This window comes from Phyllostomus hastatus, unplaced genomic scaffold (genome assembly GCF_019186645.2).
Source record: "Phyllostomus hastatus isolate PE091 unplaced genomic scaffold, TTU_PhHast_1.1 phas_scaffold_93, whole genome shotgun sequence".
NCBI classification, from domain to species: Eukaryota; Metazoa; Chordata; class Mammalia; order Chiroptera; family Phyllostomidae; genus Phyllostomus; species Phyllostomus hastatus.
Genome location: NW_025334042.1, coordinates 26620833 through 26646021, shown reverse-complemented (window position 1 = coordinate 26646021; position 25189 = coordinate 26620833). Strand labels below are relative to the sequence as shown.

General features: G+C 36.8%; 1 protein-coding gene across 1 annotated transcript in view; it reads right to left on the bottom strand.

Annotated features, from left to right (window-relative positions):
- Positions 1 to 25189, bottom strand: part of ADAMTS20 (ADAM metallopeptidase with thrombospondin type 1 motif 20) — a 165405-nt gene that overhangs the window by 116983 nt on the left and 23233 nt on the right. The window contains exon 3 of the mRNA XM_045829562.1: positions 21020 to 21182. Within this exon, the coding sequence (XP_045685518.1) occupies positions 21020 to 21182 (163 nt within the window). The remainder of the gene's footprint in view (positions 1 to 21019; positions 21183 to 25189) is intronic.

Sequence of the window (25189 nt, the reverse complement as noted above, 5' to 3'; positions counted from 1 at the left end):
GTGCTTCCCAAATAAAGTCAAGTTAAAGGAGTTCATCATCACCAAGCCCTTATTATATGAAAAGTTAAAGAGACTTATCTAAGAAAAAGGAGATGGTCAAAAACTATGAACAGTAAAATGACAACAAACTCACAACTATCAACAACTGAACCTAAAAAACAACAACAAAGACTAAGCAAACAACTAGAACAGGAACAGAATCAGAAATGGAGATAACATAGAGGGTTATCAGTGGGGAAGAGGAGGGGGAAAATGGGGGGAAAGGTACAGTGAATAAGAAGCATAATTGGTAGGCACAAAATAGACGGGAGGGGGGGCAGTTAAGAATAGTATAGGAAATGGAGAAGCCAAAGAACTTAAATGTGCAACCCATGGACATGAACTAAGTGGGAGGGAATACTGGAAGGGGCAGAGGGGGTGCAGGATGGAGGAGAATAAAGGAGAGAAAAACTTGGGACAACTGTAATAGCATAATAAATGAAATATACTTAAAAATAAACAATGAACAATATGACAGCTCTCCTCACTATCATCCACTATTGTTTCAGTAAGACAAAGGGAAATATACCATATGAATATTAGAAACTTTTTGTGATTTTGCAAGATGAGTATCTTTTATAACTAAAAAATACAAGAGACTCCATTTAAAACTTTTTTAAACTACCAATGCTCAACATAGTAATAATTAAGTACTAGAATGCTGTGCAGCTGTTAAATAAATTAGATCTATGTATTTATGGAAGGATGTCCATGATGAATTTTTAAGTTTTCGTTTTCAAGATTTTTTTAAATTTATATTTTAGAGAGGGAAGGGAAGCAGAGAGGGAGAGAGAGGGAGAGAGAGAGAGAGAGAGACATCAATGTGTGGTTGCTGGGGGCTATGGCCTGCAACCTAGGCATGTGCCCTGACTGGGAATTGAACCTGCGATGCCTGGTTCGCAGCCTGCGCTCAATCCACTGAGCTATGCCAGCCAGGATGCATTTTTAAGTTTAAAAAAAAATGTAAGTGATAAAGTATCGTGTATAGTATGATCCTCTTTTTGTAAAAACTTTCAGTAAATGTACAAATGTATCTTCATAAGATTTTATATAGTGAACCAAAAGGTATGGAAGTATACACCTCAAAGATTTTTGGCTGTATTAGGTGTCCCTGAAGAGGGGGAAAGAAAAACTATCAAACACTTGAACATCACAGTGCACTTTTTAAATAATTTTATTGTTGTTCAAGTACAATTGTCTGTCTTTAAATAACTGCAATGAAATTGTTTTATTACTATAGTTTTCTAACTATAGTATTATTTATAAAAACAGCATCTATAACTATTTAACAGGCTAAACATTAATCTCATCTTTTTTGATATTTATACTTAAGCAGAGTAATAAATGATGATGAAGTGACCTTTCCAAAACCCTAAATAAATGGGCACATTCAAAGCTTATTTGTCAACTCAATTATATCATTCCTATGGAATGCTTGTCTTTCTATTTATGTTCCATCAAGTCAAATGCTAAAATAATGTCTTGTCATTTATTAATAACAAGTGTAAACAACCTAAAACTAATTTAGACCAAAACAAACCACCAAATCATGAACATAATGCAACAAAGATAATCAGTGAAAAGAACGCTTATTATTGCATACTGTATTCCAAAGTGCAAGGAGATTAAGGGTTAATAATCCATAAAACTATAAACTACTAAAATTATTAAACAATAATGTAATTAGAAACAATTCTACTGAAATGTTCCATTTGAAAAATAATTTTTGACCAATTCTCTAGTAAATATGGTTCAATATAATTTTAAAATAGATCTAGATTTAAGGAAAAAAAAAGAAACTGGACACTCTGGAAATTTGTGGTCCTCTACATAAGCAGTTCAAAAGTCGTTTACTTGTACTGTTAGGTTCAGTTGACAATCTTCCATAGCAAGACTTTCGTGATAATGAAGGCAGTATGTTGATTTACATTCTGGTATGAACTCCTTATCTCATTGCAGATGGACTCTTTGATGAGCATGGGTCTAGCATACCACTAATAATGTGAAACAGCTACCAGTCACTCTCCTAGACTAGGAGTCTGGTTGGCCTGCTTGAACAAATTACTTTAAGCTACAATAGGAGCATGTACTAACTTTGAGTAGAATTACAATGCATGAAATGAGATTCTTAACTGTCCTGTTATACAGATGTACTCAAAACTTGGCCTCATTCTCTATTAGTGGCCTGGGACTGAGCTAGAAAATCTGACATTAGAACTGAATACAATATAAATCTAACTGTTTCTGGCTTAAGGATTTGATGACAGTATTAATAGCTAACATAACATTACTTATTTTAGGTGTAGGCAACCTATTACACAGTTTTCCTGCATCCCTTAAATTCACTTCTCACCATTATGGGGAGAAATCATTAACATAGCTACTTTATAGATGGGGCAGGGGGAATCTCTGCTTTGTCAAATTATTGTTAAAGAATATATTTAGAAAGCCATAATCCTACTTTAAAATCCTACCATCACCTTATGTTCAAAGTATACAAAACTGAATCTGTCATGTTTTCCTACTATTCCCAGCTTCCCTATTTCTACTACTATGAGCAATAATCTCCCAATATCTGTAACTCACACTAAAGCATCTACTACCATTGGGGTGGTCTTTACCCTTTTTATCTGATGACCAAGTTTTGCCCTTTCTCCTTCAAATGTTCCTAGTATTGTACCTCCTGTCAACAATGCCCTTGCCTCAGGTCCTTTTCACCTGTTATTAGAATCATGAAGGCAAAATTAGAGGGTCTCCCAAATAGTCTCACCATCTTCAATCTTTTATCCTTTTGATTCATCCCTCATTTATGTCCAAAAAATCATTTTAGGAATATCCCTTTTCAAAAAATGTCCATGAATCTTCATTGCCCATAGTATAGAGTCCAAACCCCTGAGCACCACCAGCCCACCACTAAGCACACTCTTCACCACCACCACAAACCTATAAATTCTCTAAAGACTGAGAACACCGTTGGGCAATGTGTTCTGCCCTAGCAAATGCTCAATAAATGTTCATGAAAAGAAGCAAAAAGGATTATGAGGAAGACAGGATGATGAAAAGTTGGGAGGGAGATGGAAAAAAGGAATATATTGAGGAACAAGGCAAAAGAAGGTTTATCACACCAGAACTTCAAGGAAGGGTAACACTAATTGTAATGTACAGTAGCAATTCAAAAGATGAAGAGGTTGCCTTGACTTTCCTCATATCAAGTATGAAATTCACTCTAGTTTCTGTACAGAGGCTAGAATTAACACTAATTGCTCTGTATTTGACCAGATGAGAAAACAAGTTTTATACTTGTCCAATAGCATGTAACCACCCATTCTCAACAAGGGCATAAAATCAAATGAAGCATATTCTAGACCATCAACATTTCAAATCACTTGTTAAATGCCCAACAAGAATCCCAACTCAAAGAATTGAGTGTGCTTTGTAATAAAGAGTGATCATATCAGATATCTTGTGAAATCCAACTTGTCCTCTTATGACTTAAACTGTTTTCGGGATCTATTGTGTCATATGCTGCAACACTCAATTTTGTTACTAATACTCCTATTGTCAACAACAAACAGTACCAGTAACACATCACAGAATGTGTTACTCTATAAGGTAACAACTCTATAAGGTAAGTATACTTTATACATGAAGAAAATGAAGAACAGGAATGTTAATTAAACTGCCCATGGTCACATAATAAAATATAATTTGGAACCTATTAAGTTTTTAAATCAGTACTATTCTATGACAAAAATTTCTACAGATCTCTGATTTGTCAATATTATTAGAAATCTCAACCACTGTTACAGAATTGTGGCACATAGTTTATAAAATGCTTTATTTCAAAGACACAAGTTAATAATTAGAACTGCACCTACTACTAATAAAAGTGCAGAAGACTGTGGACTTGTCTGTGGCCAGCTGAAACTTGAAACATAAAAGAGTCATTACATCATTAGTCCTCATTGCATCCCTGAATCAGTTACTATTACAGTGCACATTTTGAAACTCAGACATGTGACACAGGTTACATGAAATTTCATCAGCCACCAACTGAGTAAGTGGCACAACAAAGAAATGAATTCAGATTTCCTCAATATCAATTATTACATCTGAATTCTGTATCACAAGACTCTTATAAAGGTCATATGTGACAATACACATAGAATTCTAAGAATTTAGTAACCAGGGTCATAATGGAAAATGCTGCCTCCTACAAAGCTAAAAGAGCAACTAGCTACTCACATTCATAAAAATATGGGTCTAGTTCTCCTTGCATTACAGAAATATAGAGCTGAGTCAAGATTTGGACATAAATGCACTTAACTCTACAATGCATAGACTTGAGAAAAATCTGGTACTTTCCTTTTACTCTAGTGGCCCTAAAAGAAAAAAAGTAGGGCACCGGAAATCCCCCAAATTACTTCCATTAATCCTACATCCAGCAGGACACTCGAGTTCCTTCTGCTCAGTGTGCTGAAAGGGCAAAGAGTACACTGGTCAAGTATTACAAATCAAATACCCTTTCTTCCACATTCTCAAGAAGCTAGCCCATGGGGATTGCTCTAAAGATGTGTAAGACCGATTTTCCTAATAAACTAAATCAAAGATTCTTGCAGAGATCATGAGTTGAAAATAAGCACACATTCATTCATAAATTCAAAACCTTTAAATTTCTATCTTTGTGGAAAGGAATATTCATTAAATATCTCCTTCCAGCTTTGGGCTTCCCAATCTCTCCACTTGCAGAGTATAAAAAACGAACTGTGTACCCCTTTGCATTTAACAAAGAGCCCTTCCACATCTTCAAATTTTGTCTCTTTTCAGATATTCTATGTGAAATGAGATTAAGACAAACTAACCAAATAACAAAATCAGAAGAATTTAGATGGACAATTATACATATGACAATGTGATATTCTAAACTCCCACTCTATTACTTCTTGAAAAAATATTTGCAAATCCCATGAGGTAACTTCACTCTTTAAAGAAAAACCAGAATTCATGTTGAACACACATCTACTGAGCTCATTTTGCAAGTGAGTGGCTGCTGAAGTTAGAATATAGCAGCATAATGCTGTTAAAATCAACAACAGTAAAGAAGTCTACCTTATCAATCTTATCTTGCAATTTTCAGATAAGCTTTCAGGGCAGTCCATTTCTAAACAGCCTCCATTTACTATGATTTAACATACAACATACAACTCCCTTTGTTCTCTAGACTTTTACAGGAGCTGCTGCAGAGCTAGAAGAGTTCCCACGTTATCCAACAATCTGCCTCATGTATGTGGAATCATTCCAAAAGTGCTTTGAGATCATTTTAAGTACTAAGCACTCTAAAATCCTCCCAAAATGCAAAGTTAGTTCAAAGTGGGAATTCACAAACATAATCTCTTTATTTGCTCTATGAATTCAAGTATTGGTATAAGACTATTTTTCCACATGAAGTAACTTGTTGAAATGAGTATAAGCATTTGTTATTAAGTTATTAACTATAATTTCTGCTTTGTCACTGAATATTTTTGAAAAATAAAGTTATTACTCACAAAAATCTAAAATGTAATCTAAGCTTATCCTATAACTCATTTTTTATTCTAATGTTACTCTTGGCATTACAATTGACTCCTCCAGGTTCTGTACTGAAAAAGCTTTTGACTGAAAATAGAATTCTCATGTGAAGTATTCCTCTATTAATATCTGCTTAAAACATTTTCAAAAATAAAAGGTATTTTCCAAAGTAAATTTAACATTAAAAAACTTAGGTCTAATTAAAGGCAGTCACTAAATAGATGTAAAAATGTTAAAAATAAAAATATGATGTGGTATCTTACTAGCACTTAATATCTTTGTTATGGACTCAGTTTTTCTTCACATGGCTTTGCCAGTTTTTATTAAGTCCACTCATTTTAATGTTTGACAAAAGTGGAGAAAATCAAACTCTGAGATCACTGATGGATTGAACTCTTATTTTCAAGCAGGTATTTTGTTATTTGATGTTATGCTACAGCCCAAAATAAAACAACTTTTTAAAAGAATGTTTTTGTCCATCTTAACACCATGTTAATGTAACATCCAGCCACATTTGTGTATGTGCAAAAGAAGTTGCAGACTGCAGACTGACAGGTCAGCCTGAGTTTTTTCCCTTCAACGTTCTGGCTTTCTTCCAAGGAAGAAAAGCCTACGGAAGCAGCCTGTTGGGGTAGGCCCAGAGCTCTGGATGTTCTCCACATGAAACAGTGTATCTGTCGCCTGACCTGGCAATGAGCCCACCTCTCACTCCAGCAGTAATCGTGCTCACCAAATGAGGAATATGGACCATCACCATCCTTGTGCTGTTTTCTCTGGCATTGTGCTCATTGTGAGAGCGGGTCTCAGGCCTTGATCTCTTTAAACAGGGCTTGCTTCTGAATGCTCCAAAACTGAATCAGATTCTAATTGCAAATAATTAAAATCTTTGCTTCCTCTTCTAGAGGAAAGCATCACATGGCTAAGCAGTAGGGAGCCAAAGATTAAAATTTACTTCACTAAGCATTTTCAATTAAGTTCTGTTTGCTAGACCAACCAAGGGAAAACTGTAAAATGAGCTATATGGCTGATTAATCATCTAATACCTTAGAGAGAAAATTTTACATTTATTACTCCCCAAAAATATATTGAGTTCTTTTCCTTTGAGTCCTTTACCTATGTGAATCTAAACAAATACTAAGTATATAAAATAAGAATGGTGACATCCTTATACAACTTATGTACTATGGTTCATTATTTCAATCACTTTCTCCTTATAAGTACCCATCTTCTGTGCTCTTTGCCTAACACAGTCGGGGGGAGAATCTCAAAACTAATTTAATCATGAATACAGATGTACCAATTATAAAGAAAGTATTACCAAATTCAGTCTGGTTAGAACATAAGGGGACTCACCATTTGAGGATCAACTGACTGAATAAAGGGTAAAGATAAATGGTCTCCTTGGTATATGCGAAGGAAAAAGTTGTGATAAAATTTAATATCCATTCAAAACAGAAAGTCTTCAGCTGGGAATTTAGTGGAATTTCCTTAATCGTATCAAGGGCATCTAAGGAAGACCAACAGGCTTGTACATATTAGAAAAGGTTGAAATCTTTCTAAAATTGGTGATAAGGCAAGGTTTTTCATTATTGCCATTCCCATTCAACATTGTTTTGGAAATCCTAGCCAGAGGAGGGAGGAAGGGAGGGAGGGAGGGAGGGAAGGAGGGAAGGAGCTCCCTCCTTTGGGGCTTTGGGGCTCTCTGAGCTTCTTGGATTTCTTGGAAGACTGTTCCCTTTGCCAGATTGGGGAAGTTCTCCTTTATTATTTGTTCAAATACGTGTTCAATCTGTTGCTTTTCTCCTTCCCATTCTGGTACCCCTATAATTCGGATGTTGGAACGTTTAAAGGTATCCTGGATGCTCTTAAGCTTTTCCTTGATTTTTTGAATTCTTATTTCATCATGCTTTCCTGCTTGGTTGATTCTATCTTCCTTCTGGTCCACTGTATTGTTTTGAGACTCAGATTCCTTCCTTTCACTATTGGCTCGCCTCCGCGTATCTTCCTGCATCTCTTTTATGGTAACCTGCATCCTTTCATCTAAATTGCACCCAAAGTCAACCAATTCCGTGAGCTTTCTGATCACCAGTGTTTTGAACTGTGCATCTGATAGATTGGCTATTTCTTGGTCGCTCAAAAGGAGGAGTCCTGGGGGACTGATCTGTTCTGTTGGAAACATGTCTTACGTCTTTCTCTGTCTTTTTTTTTTTTTTCCCGGTCTGGTCGCTCTTGTTATGGTAGGGGGCTGGGCACCCCTGTCGCTAGATTGTGACGTTATGTGTGGAGGCGGGGGCGGGGGTGGGAGGGAACAATGGCGGTAGTTCCGTTCTCCTGGGCTCAGACCCTTCTTTGGGTTCCTGGGCTGCGAGCTCTTCCCTGGTCCACAATCGCTGCCTCACTGGGTCTGCCAGCCGCAGCTTGCGTACTCAGGGATCACCAATGCGTTCTTGCGCCCCGGATGGCTGTCGCGCCAATTTCGAGCCAAATTTTCCCCAACCTCTGTGAGCCGCCGACCCGCGCCAGCCCCGCACCTGCCCGGCTCGCCATCTCCTACCAGTCTGGATGTACGGGTCTACTTCAACTTCTTGGCTGTCCGACTTCCATTCAGATAAATCCTCTATCAGTTCTGAGTGATATTCTATTTGTAAATTATTGTTGTTCTAATCTTGGTTGTGCGAGGAGGTACGGTGCGTCCACCTATTCCTCCATCTTGCCAGAAGTCCCAGAGCTATAATATTTTTAAGGCACTTTTTGCACAATGACAAACCAATAGACCAGTGGAAGAAAAGACAATGCCCAAAGCAGATTCACATATGAGGATACTTTTTTGAATAAATGTTATATATGCTATAAATTTTTAATTCCTATAAAATGTTTCAGTTAACTTTTACAAAATAAGGTTTTATTGACTATTGATAATTTTTAATAAAACTATCTACTTTTTAGGTTTTGCAAAAGAAATAAAAGTTTGAAATTGATAGATGAGCTCTTATTTTAAACAAGTACTTTCTTTCACTTTAATGCTAATCCTCAAGTTTAATACATCACCTTTTTCCAATGAAGGTTTTTACCACAACAGGATTAATCCCCCAAAATACCTAAAGATAGTTTATCTAACTGTCCTTTACAATATTAGTTTTATAACTTGTATGCATGCAATATTCTTGAACCCATTCCAATCAGCATAACATATAAGGTCAGTAATTATTCCTAGTTTGCAAAACTCAATAATTAGCTCCAAATCACATTCTTTGAATTCTCTATACCACTTAGCCAAATAATTAGTCCTACCTTTTTAAAAATCTTTTATTAGGTTTTGGGGCACACATTTCCCAGCTGTCTTACTATCTCCCTGGCCTTTACTTTTCAATGTCCTACTCTTCTCATCTCCCCAGCTGCCGAACATTGTCATACCCACAGTTAATACTTGGATATTTTTCTCTTCTGTATCTAACCCATTCCATATACAATTCCAAACAGCCTTATATATTTAAATATTATTTATTTTTGACTCTTAAATTATCTCAAGCCCAGACCCCCGTACAGACCTTCCAACTCATACATTCTATTATCTGCTTCTTTTCTCCCTTTAGATTTCTAACTGGCACCCCAAACTCAAAATGTCTAAAATCTATGACTCCTGATACTCCTTCCTAAACTTGTGGTTCCCATTGTCTTCTCCATCTCAGTAAACAACAACTCCATCCTTCCATTTACTCTGAGAGGGCAAGGAGAACCTCCTTATATACTGTGACAACTCTTACTCTCAACCCTTAAACTCCAAACCCAGCCACCCACCTATCAGCTTGACCATCAAAATGTATAGTATCAGGCCACTTCTCACTAAATTCATAGCTACCACCCTAATTCAAGACTTCATTTCTCAATATGATTATTTCAGTATCCTCCTAACTCTCCTGGCTCATGCCCTTGTTCAGCTAGTCTTTTTTGCATCCAACAAAATGAGTAATCCCTTCAAAATGCAAGCTGATTGGGTCACTCCTCTGCTCGAAGTCTTACAGTGGTTTCCAGTGCTAGAGTAATTGTCAAAGTTGTTATTGTGACTTACAAGGTCCGTGTGTGGATTTACTATGCACCTAAAGCAGCTTAAAAGTCTGGTCTCTCACAGTTACAAAGTCTTTTTCCAAGGCCTTGGATAGAGTCCTAGAAATTCTGTATTCACAATTTTTGTATTACTTTTCTTAACCTCACCAGTTTGTTTGATCTTCAGGCCCCACACCTGGATTCACCCATAACTACATGATCTAGCCTCCCACTACCACTCTGACTTCATCTCCTGATACCCTCTCTCCCTCCCTCACTGAACTTGTACTTGTACAGGCTGGTTGTGGGACATGTTAAGCAGGCCCCAGAGCCTCTGGAACTCCAGTGAAGGAGGTACTCAAATACTTTATAAATGAATGAACAAATGGATAAACAAATCCATGTTGGGGCAAGATTGAGATCTCATCCTCCAGAGTTATTATTGTAGAACAAGAACAAGATTCTCCTCTTAGCAGTCAGCTCCCCCCCCACCCCACTTATTCAATGCCCAACCCCACCTCAGAATGTGAAGCCAGGATGACCTGTACACACATTACATGGCACTCTTGTGTTCCTGCTCCTGGCCCACCATGAAGTGGGAAACAAAGGGCAGGCTTTTGATTTATTGACCCTATACCATAAATCTCCTCCCCAGATGAAGGCTATAACTGAGTTTGCCAGGGCTGGCAGTGGATATACTAAATAAAGAGAGATGGTTCAGAAATTTCTTCCATTTTCTTGCTACACAATCAGATTTTTAAAGTCACAACCTAAATAGTGCCTCAGCCTTTCTATTTGCACTCTCCTCATCCCCCAAATTAAACAAAACAAACAAGCAAGCAAAATATAACCAGAGACACTGAAATTAAGAAAGTGACAGTAACAAGTGGGGAGGTAGGAGGAGATAATGGGTAGGAAAGGGGAAAGGGTTTTCAGGAACAACTATAAAGGACATGTGGACAGAATCAACAGGGCGGTAGGATCAAGGGTAGGAAGTGGGGATGGCTGGTTGAGGGGAGTTTTGGAAGAAAAATGGAGACAACTGTACTTGAACAACAAAAAATATGTGAAAACAAAAATAAAAATGAGTGGTAGTCATCAGATAATCCCCATTTGTTAGTAGACATGCAAAATTATTAAATAGCACAACAGTAGAAAAATAAGTTAACTGAAAATTCTGGACAGTTTTACACTAACAATAACAATACTGGTTCTTTTTTTTAAAGTACAGTATATTTTATTGATTATGGTATTACAGTTTCACCAATTTTCCCCCTTTAGCTCCCCTCCACCCTGCACCCCCCAACCCTCCAGCATCCCCCCACTTAGTTCATATCCATAACCTATACATATAAGCTGTTTGAGTTCTGTTTATACCATTTTTTACCTCTCCCCGTCTATTTAATGCCAGCAATTATGCTTCTTCCCTGTACCTTCCCCCCCATTCCTCCATTCCCCCTCCCTGCTGAAATCCCTCCATGTGATGTCTGTTTCTCTGATTCTGTTCCTGTTCTGGTTGTTTGCTTAGTTTTTGTCTTTGTTGTTTTTCTTTTACTTTAGGTTCATATGTTGATAGTTGTGAGTTTATTGTCATTTTACTGTTCATAGTTTTGATCATCTTTTTCTTAGGTAAGTCCCTTTAACATTTCATATAATAATGGCTTGGTGATGAACTCTTTTAACTTGATCTTATTTGGGAAGCACTTTTTATGCCCTTCCATTCTAAATGATAGAATGCTTTGCTGGATAGAGTCATCTTGGATATAGGTCCTTGCCTTTCATGACTTTGAATACTTCTTTCCAGCCCCTTCTTGCCTGTAAGATTTCTTTTGAGAAATCAGCTGATAGCCTTATAGGCACTCCTTTGTAGGTAACTCCTTCCCTCTTGCTGCTTTTAAGATTCTCTGTCTTTAGTCTTGGGTAACTTGATGATCTGGCCCTGGTGTGTTGCTCTTTGGGTCCAACTTCTTTGGGACTGTCTGGGCTTCCTGGACTTCGTGAAAGTCTATTTCCTTTGCCAGATTGGGTAAGTTTCCATTATTTGTTCAAGTAAGTTTTCAATTTTTTGCTGCTGCTGTTCTCTTTCTGGCACCCCATAATCCAGATATTGGAAGGTTTCAGGTTGTCCCAGAGATTTTGGAAGACTCTCCTCATTTTTTTGGATTCTTATTTCTTCATTCTGTTCCGGTTGGATGTTTATTTCTTCCTTTTGTTCCAAATTGTTAATTTGAGTTTTGGTTTCCTTCCTGTCACTGGTGGTTCCCTGAATATTTTGCTTTATTTCATTCTGGGTATCTTTTATTTGTTGTTTCATTTTTCAACCAAGCTCAATCAGTTTCATGAGCATTTTGATTACCAGGGCTTTAAATTCTCCATCAGATATGTTGGCAATCTTCTCATCGCTTAACTTTTGAGGTTTTGCTCTGTTCTTTCATTTGGGCCATATTTCTATGTCTTGGCACAGCTAATAGGTTGTAAGGGGGCAGGGCCTTAGGAATTCACCCTGCAGGACAACCCTGTTGTTGTGCTGCGGTGCTGCCTGTGGGGGAGGGGCCAGAGAGGGAACAGTGCAGCTTGCCTGCTGGTCTCTAGAGCACTTTTCAATGAACTCTCGTCTAAGACTGGGAGTTTCTCCCACCGCGGCAACTGCCATAGTGCACAGCCACCTCTGAGTCTCAGTTTTCCCTTCAGTCAGTCCTTCTCGTGCAGCCTGCCACGAAGCTGCAGCTAGCCCCACCCCCACAGTCCTCCGCCTCACTGCAGTTTCTCTCTGTCTGCCACCTTACCGGCCTGCTTATTCTATTTGACTTTAATTCCATGGTTGTCAGAGTTCCATGCAGTTTGATTTTCTGGCACTTCTGGTTGTTTATTGATTTTAGATTGGTTGTTATCCTCCTTTTGGTTGTACGAGGCAGTGAAGAGTTTCTACCTACACCTCCATCTTGGCCGGGACCTGCTTTTACCATAGTCTGTATCTTAGTTACTAATATCTCAAGTCTTCTGTCCATTGTACCTTCTCAAAACACAAAGTTTAGCTGTTAATTTCAAAAACATCCCCTTTCATCCTGTACTTCTCAGCTGTCAGCATCTCCTTTTGCATTGCTCAAAGGCACCTCCAGCCTTAGCCAGTGTGGCTCAGTTGGTTGGAGCATCGTCTCATAAACAAAGATTGTGGGTATGATTCCTGGTCAGGGCACATGCCTAGGTTGCTGCTTCAGTCCCAGTCAGGGTGCATACATGAGGCAACCAATCATGTTTCTCTTTTACATTGATGTTTCTCTTCCTCTCTCTCCCTTCTTCCCCCTCTCTCTAAAAATCAATAGGCATGTCCTCAGATGAGGATAAAAAAGGTACCTCCAACATACATTTTTAAACACCAGTGTCACAACTGTCCATTCCTTGGTTTGCACATGTCCCCATTTTCTCTACCCAGCATCCATTCATCCAACTTCTCATAATAGTACTCAATTTTTCTTTGGGTACCAACCCCCATTCATTATTAGCCTATAGTTCATTGCATCTGCCTGACCCCATGAGCATGGTGGGTCTTGCTCACTACAGCTCTGCCTCCAATAACAGCAATTAGCTGAGGCCAAAGAAAATAGTAATCAGACCCTATACCAGGAACTTACTTTGAACTACTAGAGGAGGTAACTCCCAACACCCACTGGACAGGTGTCAAATTAAAGCCTAAATCCTTTAAACAGGGCTTAACAGACCTCTATAAGCTTTCTCCTGCTTACCTCTCCAGCATCATCTCATCTTACCACCTCCCAGCATCGCATGCTTTTTCTCAAATACTTTTAGTTCCCTAAGTGGTACAAGCCCTGCCTCATCTCCAGGTATTTGCACATGCTGTTGCTTCCATCTGCAGTACTTCTCTCCCTCTCCCCTTCCCCTCACTAAACCCTATTCATCATTCGAGTCTCAAATAATGAGTTTTTTCTCAAGTAAGCCTTCTCTGATTTCCATGTCTCAGCTGGTTTTCCTATGAGGCCCCAAATCATCTTCCAAATGAACTATCTTATACACCTGGCTGTGAGCAGAAGAGTAATTTTGGCACTAACAACTGTTTACATAGCAGCTCTGTTCATGACATTAGTTGCTGTAAAGAATGTAAAAAATGAAATAAAATGTAATCTTTTACTTTTAAGGAACATAAACACAAAATCTTAAAACAAATAGGTGGGGTAACAGACATATAACACATTTAAAAACAAAGCAAGATAGTGTAAATTATATTCAGAATAAATAGTATGTCCCAAACTGTTAGTAGTCTTTGGCCAGTGATTTTAAAGTCCACACTCTTAATCTTATCAAATTATGAATAGGTACATTAATCACAGGAAAAATGAATAGGATGCTAATTATAAAACAGAAATTTTCAGTAAAGTAAGAGTCTATAATGAGGTACAATGGGTAAAAGAGCTAAAAAGCTAATGACCCCATTCACATTTTAATCTATAAATGAAGAGCACCTTAGGTATTTAAAATAAACTCATTTAGACAAAAAGATTTTTTTTAGGAGACACATCTCACTGTGAAAGGAAAAGATTAAGGAGAAATTTCTTAAAGGATAAGTGATGTAAGAGCATAAAACAAGCCCCCCCCCAAAAAAAAAAAACAAATACAACAAGGTGGTAGACAGATCACTGAAGGGTTAACAGAGATGTATCCAGTTCTAGCAGTGGAGGCTTACATTGCTATCCAATAAAAACTCATAGGCAGCATAAATGGTAGGTAGAAAATAGACAGGGGCAGGTTAAGAATAGTATAGGAAATGGAGAAGCCAAAGAACTTATGTGTACGACTCATGGACATGAACTAAGGGCAGGGGGGAAATGTGGGTGTGAGAGGGTGTGCAGGGCAGAGGGGAATAAAGGGGAGAAAGTTGGACTATTATAATAGCATAATCAATGAAATACTTAAAAAAGAAAAAACTCATTAGGAACTTTAACAAGTTGCTAAGTGACTAAAAACCCTACATATGAATTTCAAAATAGGAACTGGACCAATATAAAGCAAAGGCAGAAAATTTCTTAATGGGGGTAAGACCGAAAACCAAATGTCCCAAATATTTTTAAAAAAATAGTCTCAGTTCATCTTTAAAAGTAAACTTGATTAATACATGAACCAGAACAAGTTGACATGATCAGAAAAAAAATAGAATTCCTAGCAACAAATGAGAAGCTCTAGTTTTACAAACAGTGAGAGACAATCAAATCAGAAAAATATAACAAGTGGTTTGACACCATTCTATTTGGACACGGCATAGCTTATTCTTCAATTAGGGGTTATAGCTATGGTATCACTTCTACACTTCAAGATTCATAATTCTCTCCTCTTCCTTTCTAAGCTAGCACAGAGAAAGCATTAAAAAGCTTGCCTTCAAAACTTAAAAAAGAATGAATTATTATTTTTACCTGCAAAACATTCTCCAGTTTAATGATGTAGTATGAAAAATATAATCTTAGTATAAAGAAAGGAAGGTTTTTTAAAAAATTAAAGAGCATATATGTATGACACAGGGTCACAGACAACAACATGAGGGTTGCCTGAGGTGGGCATGGATGGATGTGGGCAAAGGGGAGAAAAGTGAACAACTTATAATGACATAAACAATACAATAAAAATGTAATCACACAATAAGAAAAACAAACTTTAGTTCCTCAGAGTAGATAGGTCATCCTCCTAGAAACAACAACTACACCTAAAATGCAAGGCATTAAAGTTACCTTTCATGTGATAGATTTTTGAAATGCACCTGACTGGATAAACATAGATCTGTCCTGAATTTTTGTTCCCGTCCTCATTTGCCCATTTCCCATAATTCAGCAACCTCATTAGAAATAAAACTAGATAATAAAACCACAAATAAATAGAACTTCAAAGACCTGGGACACTGCCACAGAGAAGAATAACAACACAAAGCAAGCACCATAAACAAAAGGTTGATTTTTGTCTTTGGAATGCATTATTACATATACATTTCACTATCGTGGCAAACAGTACAATTGCCAAAATAGGTCAGCTAATAAGATAACCCTGTCTGCATGGAACAAACAACTGTCACACCACCACCAAGTTTCTTCCCCTCCCAGAAAACATCTGTAAGTTGAGGATGATTATATCCCACAGAGTTACGCTAAGGATCAATGAGAGTGCTTTGAAAAGCACTATACAGAGTGCTTTGAAAAGTACAGAGCTTTTCATAATACGTATGAGGTAGTTTTAATACCATAGAATTCACAACTCAAAACCTTAAAAGGTAAAATTTCACAATTTAAGATTGTTCTTTGGTTTGGGACAAAATTTAACTTAATTTAACTAATACAATAAGACTGAAAATTGCTCCTTAAGAAAATAAACTATTCTCATGCACTTTAGAACACTGATTAATAAATAAAGCAAAAAGGATAGACCTGAATAGTTGAGGCAAGTCTGTTATTCAAATCTAAATCAGTTTTCTCTAGTTAATAGAGTAGGATTTTTTTTAATTAACACTTCTTATATAGCAGAAGCTTGATTTAGACAATAATTTGGACTCTGAAAGAAAAAAAGAATCAAGTTGGACACTTGATTCTTTTGGGGGGTATGGATGAAGAGGGTGGTGGAGGAGAGAGACAATGGTTTCAGATTAGATGTGTTGACTATAGGATGCCACAGGGACATCCAAGAAATGTGAGTACCAGACAGTTTTGGACCTGAGCTCTAATCTCAAAACAAGCTAAATTTAAATCATTTAAAAAATGTGTCATTTAAATTTGCAGTTAAATTAGGGAAGTAAAAAACATAAATAATGAGGACTATATAAAAAATGGTGGCCAAGAAGAAGACTTTAAAAAGTGCTTAGAAGATGGAAAAGCAGTAATAACAACCAGGAAGAGAAATAGAAAAAAAATAGTAAGAAAGAAAAGCAGCAAAGTTGGAAGCAAAGTATGTCAGAGAAGCCAAAGAAAGGAAAATTCAATTAGGAGAAGTTGATCCATAGTGAGAAATCTTCCCCTAAAGTGAAGTAACAGTAAGACAGATTACTGCTTTTGGCAAGTAGGTCATAAGTGATCATTGAGAGAGTGGTTTTAACAAAGGGTGTGCAAAAGAGTGGAATCTCTAGTGTCATTTCTGCATGTATTTAGAAGTTGAGCTGACTGAAAAACACCATTAAACAAGTTATTGGTTGAAAATACTGGTCTTGGTCATGGCCTTATTTATAATCCTCTGCTTCTAGATTAATTGATGGCATAACCCCCTCTGCCCACAAATTTATAAAATATTGTAAGTGCCAGGGAACTTACAGATCACTAAGTAAGAGATTGCATTCAAAAGATCTGGTAATATTGACCCTGTCTTTCCAATACACCTTTTGCAAGAAGCATGCACATGCCATTGACCCATGGCTACCTGGACATCCTAACGACTCCTCACTTCACTCATTTCTGGTAACTGTCTGGTCCCTGTAGCTGTAAGGTATCTAATTTAGAAACCCCTAAATGTGACATTTATATAGGAAACATTAAATCCATTAACTACCCACTACCCATGCTATAATTAAGACAGAGAAGCTAAGGTCTCAAAAATCAGTAACCGAGCCAGAGGTAGAACACTCTTCCCTGACTCCAGCTTCCTAAGTGAAATGTGACCTCTGCCAACATTAAAGACGTCAGATTTCCCAAAACAGATGCTGATTAAATCATCTTTTGTAGACAGGGAAATGATTTATATATGAGTACAATTTTATTAAAAAGACAATTCTCATGCATTCACAGAAATATCCAACAGATTACTCACAAAAGAAATCTTTACCATCTCTAAGTTGACATAAAAGCTTTAAGGAAATTATCTTCAATTTACTTCTTTGTGTGCCTGCACTTTACTTGTTTGAGATTGAAATCCTTTGTTGACAAGATAGCTGCTTCCTTTGACTCAGTCTCCCTGGCCTTTACTCTCATCTCATTCAACTCCAAAACTATCTTTAAAAAAATAAAACTGACAGCTAAGTAATACAACAGTAAGAGATCATATGATATCTCTGAAAACTTCTTTGATTCCCCAGTGCCTACCGGGTAGCCTACAAAATCCTTAACGTCCTTTGACATCTGCCTTTGTGTGTCTTCACAGCCTCATCTTCCCCTGCCCACCCCCCACTCTTCCCTACACATATCAGGACTTTAAAGATATAAATACTATTCCCGTTCACCTACAGATCTGTTCCAGCTAACTCTTACAGATTTTGCAATTGATTTGTCATCCATTAATCACAGGCCCAAACTATCAGCCAAAGTTGTTTCCCTCTCCTCCCTCAGTCCAGCTTTCGTGGGCACACTAAAATGATATTACCTACCCTCCAACCACAGAAACCCAATATCTGTGTTTTACTTCTTGTCCAACAGGGCATCCCACCTAACAACTTCCCACCACTGTGGTAACACTGCCTTTTGTCCATCCTTTCCCCTCACTCCTCCCGCCTCCTAACCAACCCAGATGCTGCCCCATGTGGCCCTGAGTGACGTGGTATGTGCGCTTTTCTTGGGAACCATAAGTACCAAGTTCCTTCCAAGGCAGTTATCTCCATGTCTGCCACCTTACCATACTTCATCAAAACAACTCCTGCACACATTTTATATAAGCCTTCCCCCCTTTCCCTTTTGCTTAGAAAAGGCCTACAAATCCTTCCTATTGGAGATTAAATGGTTTAAATATCACCCCCTTGGTAAAAAAAATCCTGGGCAGTGTGTTGCTCTGCCCCTTGAGCTACTTACCCTATTGTTCCTAACACAGCTAGGGCTGTCTTAGCTTGGTTTTATCAAATTTCTGTATTTGTGGGTTTTTTTATACTCACTGGGCTTTGAGAACCTCCTGTAAGAAAGCTTTGATTTACCCAATACATCCTTTACATATATTAGGGACAAAAAGACTTTAAGAATGAATAAATGGTTTTTTTAACTAGAAAAAGCACAGAAATTCGAAAGCTGGCCAAGATCATTTCAAACACATTCAGAGACATTTCATTTTCACTCACAGCAAGTCCTCTTCTTCACTGCTCTGCAGACAGTCTACAATCCTGCCCCATGACAAAGATGGGAGGGACCGAGTGGCACTGGATGAGACAGAGCACAGCTCACTGGGTCTCCTGAGGAACACAGAGAAGCTCTAACCTGCTCTCGGAGGATAACCAATAGCAAACCTTCACTTACAACCCAGAGATGTTTTCATACCCGACTTTCTTTTTTCAGGGCTTCCCTCCCCTTGGTTCTTAATTTTGTTAGTGTGTGTATGGGTTTTTTTGTTGATTTTTTAGGTTGTATGTGTGTTTGGCCATTTCTACTGCAGGTTACTTAGAATACATCTGGGTCTTTGTGGGAGCCTGGCATCCTCAACAGCTAGGTAGGGATACCAGATATAACTTGTATGGCCTCCAGGCACATGGTGGAATCTGATGTTGAAAATAATTTAACCTAATTCATCAAAGCTGAAGCCACTATGAATTAAGACATTCTAGGGTCATAATAAAACCATCAGATATATTTTTAATGGCTCCTCCAATTAATCATTTTGGTTCATTTGCTATATCTTTAAGCCCACCTATTTGAAGAAATTTCCTGAGGAAGCTTTGCCTATAGAATATGTAAGATCCTGCAAGTATTTCTTACCAACAATGTGTGAATTGGGAGAGAGAAAAGGCCTTTGATAATATTTTATGAAATACATTCAAAACTATTTTTATTAGCAAAATGATGATTAGCAACTAGTTACTTAGGCCATTAGTTGATTGCTTTTAATGATTAAAAATATGTATGGTAATTGTATCTAAAAACTGAGGAAGTTTAAGCATTGAAAAGAAGGACCCTTTAACATTTTAGTAGATAAATGTTATGAAAAATATATTGTGAATAAAAGAAAACTAAACTAATGCTTTCTATTTGTTCTTTATTTATAGTTTTTGTAAAAAGTCTTCAGGATAAAAAAAATTTAAACAAAAGAGTCTGGCTTCCCTTCAACCATTTTCTTTCTGATAATGAACACTGACTGTGAATGCAAAACCCTGCATATCATTATGTGAAACATTTATGCATTCAGAGTGTCTACTTGGTGGTTTTCTTCTTAAGAAGCTAAACAATTCATTAAACAAGCTGCTACTGAATGGTAGATCAGAACAAGCATAAGCTGCCTTCTGTAGAATTCTATTGTGAAGCTGTACCCATTTGTGTTTTCTTTGAAGCCATAAAAATGAAACCCTTATGCTCATATTAAAAGCATAAGAAAGGCATCTATTATGTCAATAGATTTAAAACACGGCCTTGGACACAGTGAGAACCACTCCAAAACGGCACTCTTATAATAGCAAAGGTTAAGAAGTGCACTCCCAGGGAAAACCTTCAAAGGCCTACATATCATTATATCCCAAAACAGATGGCATGTCAGAGCTTGGAACTATGGTTTATGGACACCTAAACTCTCAAATAAATCCTTTCTAATCCTGCTCTTTTGTGTAGATTTTGTACTTTGATGATAACTGAAGGTGCCTTTCACCATTCTTCACAGGATGGCACACAATGATATGGTGAAGATTCATGTACCTACATGGCCGCAACTCTTAACACGACTTCTGTGCGGTGTACAAATATTTCACTAGCAGTGGATTTGTGCTTTAAAGATATCTATGATTCCTAGGTTCTAATCAATTACAAGTCTTCAACAGTCTGAATTTTAGAGGGAAAATGATGAAAACCACTTTGCAAAAACAATGTGGAATTACCTAGTATCCATGCGTATACTCTGGATAAACTCTCAGACACAGGAGATGGGGACAAGAATATTCATAGCAGTATTGTTTATAATAGAGAACTGCATGCAACCCAGAAGTTCAACAGGAAAATGGAGATATGAACTGTGATATGCCCAAATATTGTACAGCAGTGGAAATGAATGAATGGCTGCTACATGCACCAAGTAGATGAACCTCAGTCACCAAGCACAGCAAACTAGATAAATCACAGAAAACTATACACAATGTTTCCTGTACATAAAGTTAAAAGCATGCAAAATTGAACATGTTATTGTTACTTAGGTTCTATTTTAATTATCTTAAAAGTCTAAGAAAAATTAAATCATACTAGTATGACTAACACATTGAAGACTTTTCATTGTTATTTGCTACAAATCCTATACTGAATGCTGTTTTTTATTTAAATTCAGTCTGCTACAACAAAATTGCAAATAGACAGTAGATGATTTCTAGTGAGTCAAGAAATTTGTTAATATATATCAGATACTTCAATATTTAAAAGAAAATACATAAATTCTAATCTATAAAAAGAGTTAAATAGTATCTTATTTTTAACCCAAATACTTTTACTTCATTGTTTACCTGAAATGTCACAAGGCTTATGAGAATGCAGAAAATAGTTCCTCTTTAACTCCTGTCTGTATATAAGGTGCGGCTTGTTATGGTCATCTTCGTGTTCACTCCCGTCTGCCTTCATTATAGGTTCTAAGAAATATTCACCATCATGTGCTTTAAATGTTCCCATCTGAAAATTTAAAAAAAATAAAAATTTACTTTTTATCACTAAGAAAAAGTACACTGTGCCATAGGTTAAAATGAGCACACAGAAGCAAGACAGCCAGGAGTCTGTTCATGAGCGTCATCAACTGAACATAAAGTTTCCTTTCCGTGGCTCACCTTTCTCTCTCAGCTCTCGTACAAAGTCATAAACCCTGGACACTGGATGGTATTCTAAGGGGCAGAGTTGATACTGCAGGCATTCCAGGCATAAAGAATGGCACAGGCAACAGCGTCAAAATGGTAAAAATGTCTAGCACATTCTAGGAATAAGAAAACCTGCTTGGCCTGGTCTATGAATAGTAGTAGTGTGAGACAAGACATAAAAGGTCAGAAAAAGAGAGACGTTAAATGTAATGCTAACAATTTAGAATTTCTAAGCAACAGGGAGCCATTGCAAAGTTTTTACAAAAACCTGTCTTCTGAATTCCAGACTCCAATATCCAACTCACTATTCTATATCTCCACCACTTAGAAAGCTAGTAGCATTCACAAGCTTAACATGTCCAAAGCCAAATTCTTGATTTCTGGTTCAAACCTATTGTTCCTGCAAAGCTCTCTTTTTCAGTAAATGACCATTATTATTTAGATTTCTCAGCCCCAAAATCCTTAGAGATAAATCGAGTATGGCTCTTTCTTTCACATCCCACATTCATTCCACCTTCAAATCCTGACTGTTTAACCTTTAAAATATAACTGAAAACCAACCACTTCTTCCAAATTTTACCACTACATCCATGATCTCCTCCTCAAGCTAAACCGATAGCCCTTTATATAGTCTGGCCTCTACAGAAGAGTCACAGTAATTTCTCCTAAATCTGTACCATGTCGCCCCCTGGGGAAAAAAAAACATTCTAATGATTTTTCATGTCACTCCGTAAAATCAAAAGTTCTTACAATGGTCTACAATGTCCTGTGTGATTTGTCCACTGCCTTTCAGCATCCATCCCTCCAAACACACAGATGACCGACCTGCAGTTCTGACTTTTCTCCCACTTGTACCTAGAGCTGCACTTCTAGTATCTCTGCTATTCCTCAGAGTGACAAATACACTCTCACATCAACACCTTTGTACTTATTAAACCTTCTGCCTCAAGCTCTTCTCTCTGGTGGCTCTATCACATGTTTCATATCTCTGTTCAACATTCGTCACCCTATATAAAATGGCTCCCAACATCCTATCTCTGTCTCTTTTACCTGGTTTCATTTTTCTTCATAGTATTTATCACTACTGGATATATTTCATTTGTTCCCTGTCTGGTGCTACTCGCTAAAATAGAAGCTCTGTGAGAATAGAGCTTTGCCTGCACTCTTTTCTTCATGCCTCTCATGCCTGTCGTGTACCAGATGTTGGATAACACTGAATTAATGAGTAAGACTATAGGGTATGAAATTTAATCTAATAACATTGTGTGTGATGGATGGTTGCAGAGAAAAAAAAATTCCAACGGTTGTAAGACAGAGGGAGATAACCCAGAAGGGAGATAACAAAACTTGAATTATGGTGACAGTGATGGGAGGACAGTTGGGACAAAAACGTTACAAGATGCCATTGCTTGAGAAGAGCATAAAAAAACAGTGAGAAACAATTTAGGATAGAGATGATTTTCTGGGAAAATATAATTTACCAAAAAATCTCCAGAAATGTTAAAAATCTAAAAGACCCCTTTTCTACCAAATAATATAAAAGTCATATCACAAAACCTCCTGGCCTTGATAATTCCACAGAGAAATTCCACCAAACCTTGAAAAAGCAGGTTATTCCACTGCTATCTGACCTGTTCCAAAATATTTACAAAACATTCAAGTCATTTTTATGAAACTAGTGTCAAGTTACAGCAAAACATGATAAAGACAGCACCAAAATTCAACATATACTGTGACAAGCTCATATGTGAATATCAAGATGAAAGTCCTAAATTATATTAGCAAAGAAAATTTAGCAACACATGGAAAGAATAGTACATGATGAGACGGAGTTTATCATAACAATGTAAGTTTGATTCAGTATTGGGACATACTAATAAAATTCATTACAGTCACTTATGTGAATAGAAAACCACATGGCTTTTGAAACAGTCAATAAACAACTTTGTTTTAAAAATATCAATAAAATATAGTTATATTGATGCTTCCTGAACAAGATAAATTATATCGTAGCCCAAAGACAGTACCATGAAAAGCCAAGGCACAGGCAAGTCATTCCCACTTAGATCAGAAATACAAGGGTACCCAGTATCACCTATATGAAGCAGAAGTAGATAAAAAAGATTAGGAATATAAAAACATGCGATACAAAAAGTGTCACCTTCATAAATGATACTGGTACATAACAAGAAATACAAACTAAATGAAAAACTACTGTGAACACTAAGTTAATTCAGTGAAATAAAATACACAGGTTTCAACAGTTTTCACATATAAAAAACAACTAAAAGATATTTATTCACAAATAAAAGTGTTAAAAGCCCAGGAATAAAAGAATTTTAGGGCTGGGATGGGAGTAAAAAAGATAGAAAATTGTACTTGAACAATAATTAAAATAAAATTTAAAAAGAAAAAAAAATAAAATAAGAATTTTAAAAGTCTCTGCAAAATGTTAAGGTACAAGAGAACTGCAAAGGAAAACAACCGGTATCACTTGCCTCATTCTTGAATAGTAGGCATCCCCAGATGAATCTCTAAACATGAGATCTCAATTTCAATAAAATACCAACAGATTTTTAATATGTAAATTGCTTGTAAAGTTCATATGAAAAATAAATAAATAAAAACACCAGATAATTTTAAGAAAACAATGAGATAGGACTAGGACTACAAGATATTAAAATAGTATAAAGCCATATTAGTGAAATACTCAAAAGCTGGCACATGAAGACCAAAAAGGCAAACAATAAATTTTAAATCATACAGGACTTACAATTAATAGCACTGCAACAAGTAGACATCTGGAAAAAATAATTTAGATACAAGCCACAGAATAAGTTCTAAAGGATCAATGATATAAACTTTAAAAAAATGTATTGCATTTATTGGGGTGACATTGGTTAATAAAATTATATAGGTTTGAAGTATACAATTCCATAATACATCATCCATGTATTTTATTGTGTGTTCACCAACCAAAGTTTTCTCCTTCCATCACATTTGTCCCCCCCTTACCCTCTTCTACTTCCCCCACCACCCCACTGATGTAAAACTTCTGAAATAAAACCACAACAGCACTGCAAGGTAACATGAGACAATTCTTTCATAATTTTAAAGTAGGAAATGTCATTTGAATCATGACTCAATACTCTTAAAAAAGTTAAACTTCCCTCAGGAAGAACAAAAATTAGTGCTAAACTGAGAAACTATTTTCACCCATGAGACTAGAAAAATTTACATTTGATAACATACTTCAAATGTGTGTCTGGAAAAATGGGCAATCTCATCCATTGCTGTTGAAAAAGTAAATCAGCACAATCACAATGCAAAGCACTTGATAATACCACAATTAGAAATGTATTTGTCCTTTGGCACAGCAATCCCCTTCTGAGAATTCATCCTTTAGATACACATGATACACATAGATTCATCCATTTGCACACAAGTGAAATAACATTTACAGGCATATTAACTACAGCACTGGTTTTAATAACACTAGGATATCTTGTGATTATAAACAAAAAAGAATAAACACTATGTAACAATACAGAAAGACCTCCAACACAATTATTAAACCAAAATATACCATTGTAAAACAGGATGTATAGTTCGCTACCACTTGTGTAACAAAGGAAGAAAAAACTAAATATTTCTATTTGCCTAGTTGCTTCTAAAGAAACTCAAGAAGGATTAGAAACGGTGCACATGGAGGTAGAAGTAAGTAATAGGTAGATTCAGGAATAACTAGGGATAGCTTCCTTCATCTGTGCTGTTCCCTCTGCTTAAAACATTCTAGTTCCCACACTTGACCCCATGCCCCTGTCTCAC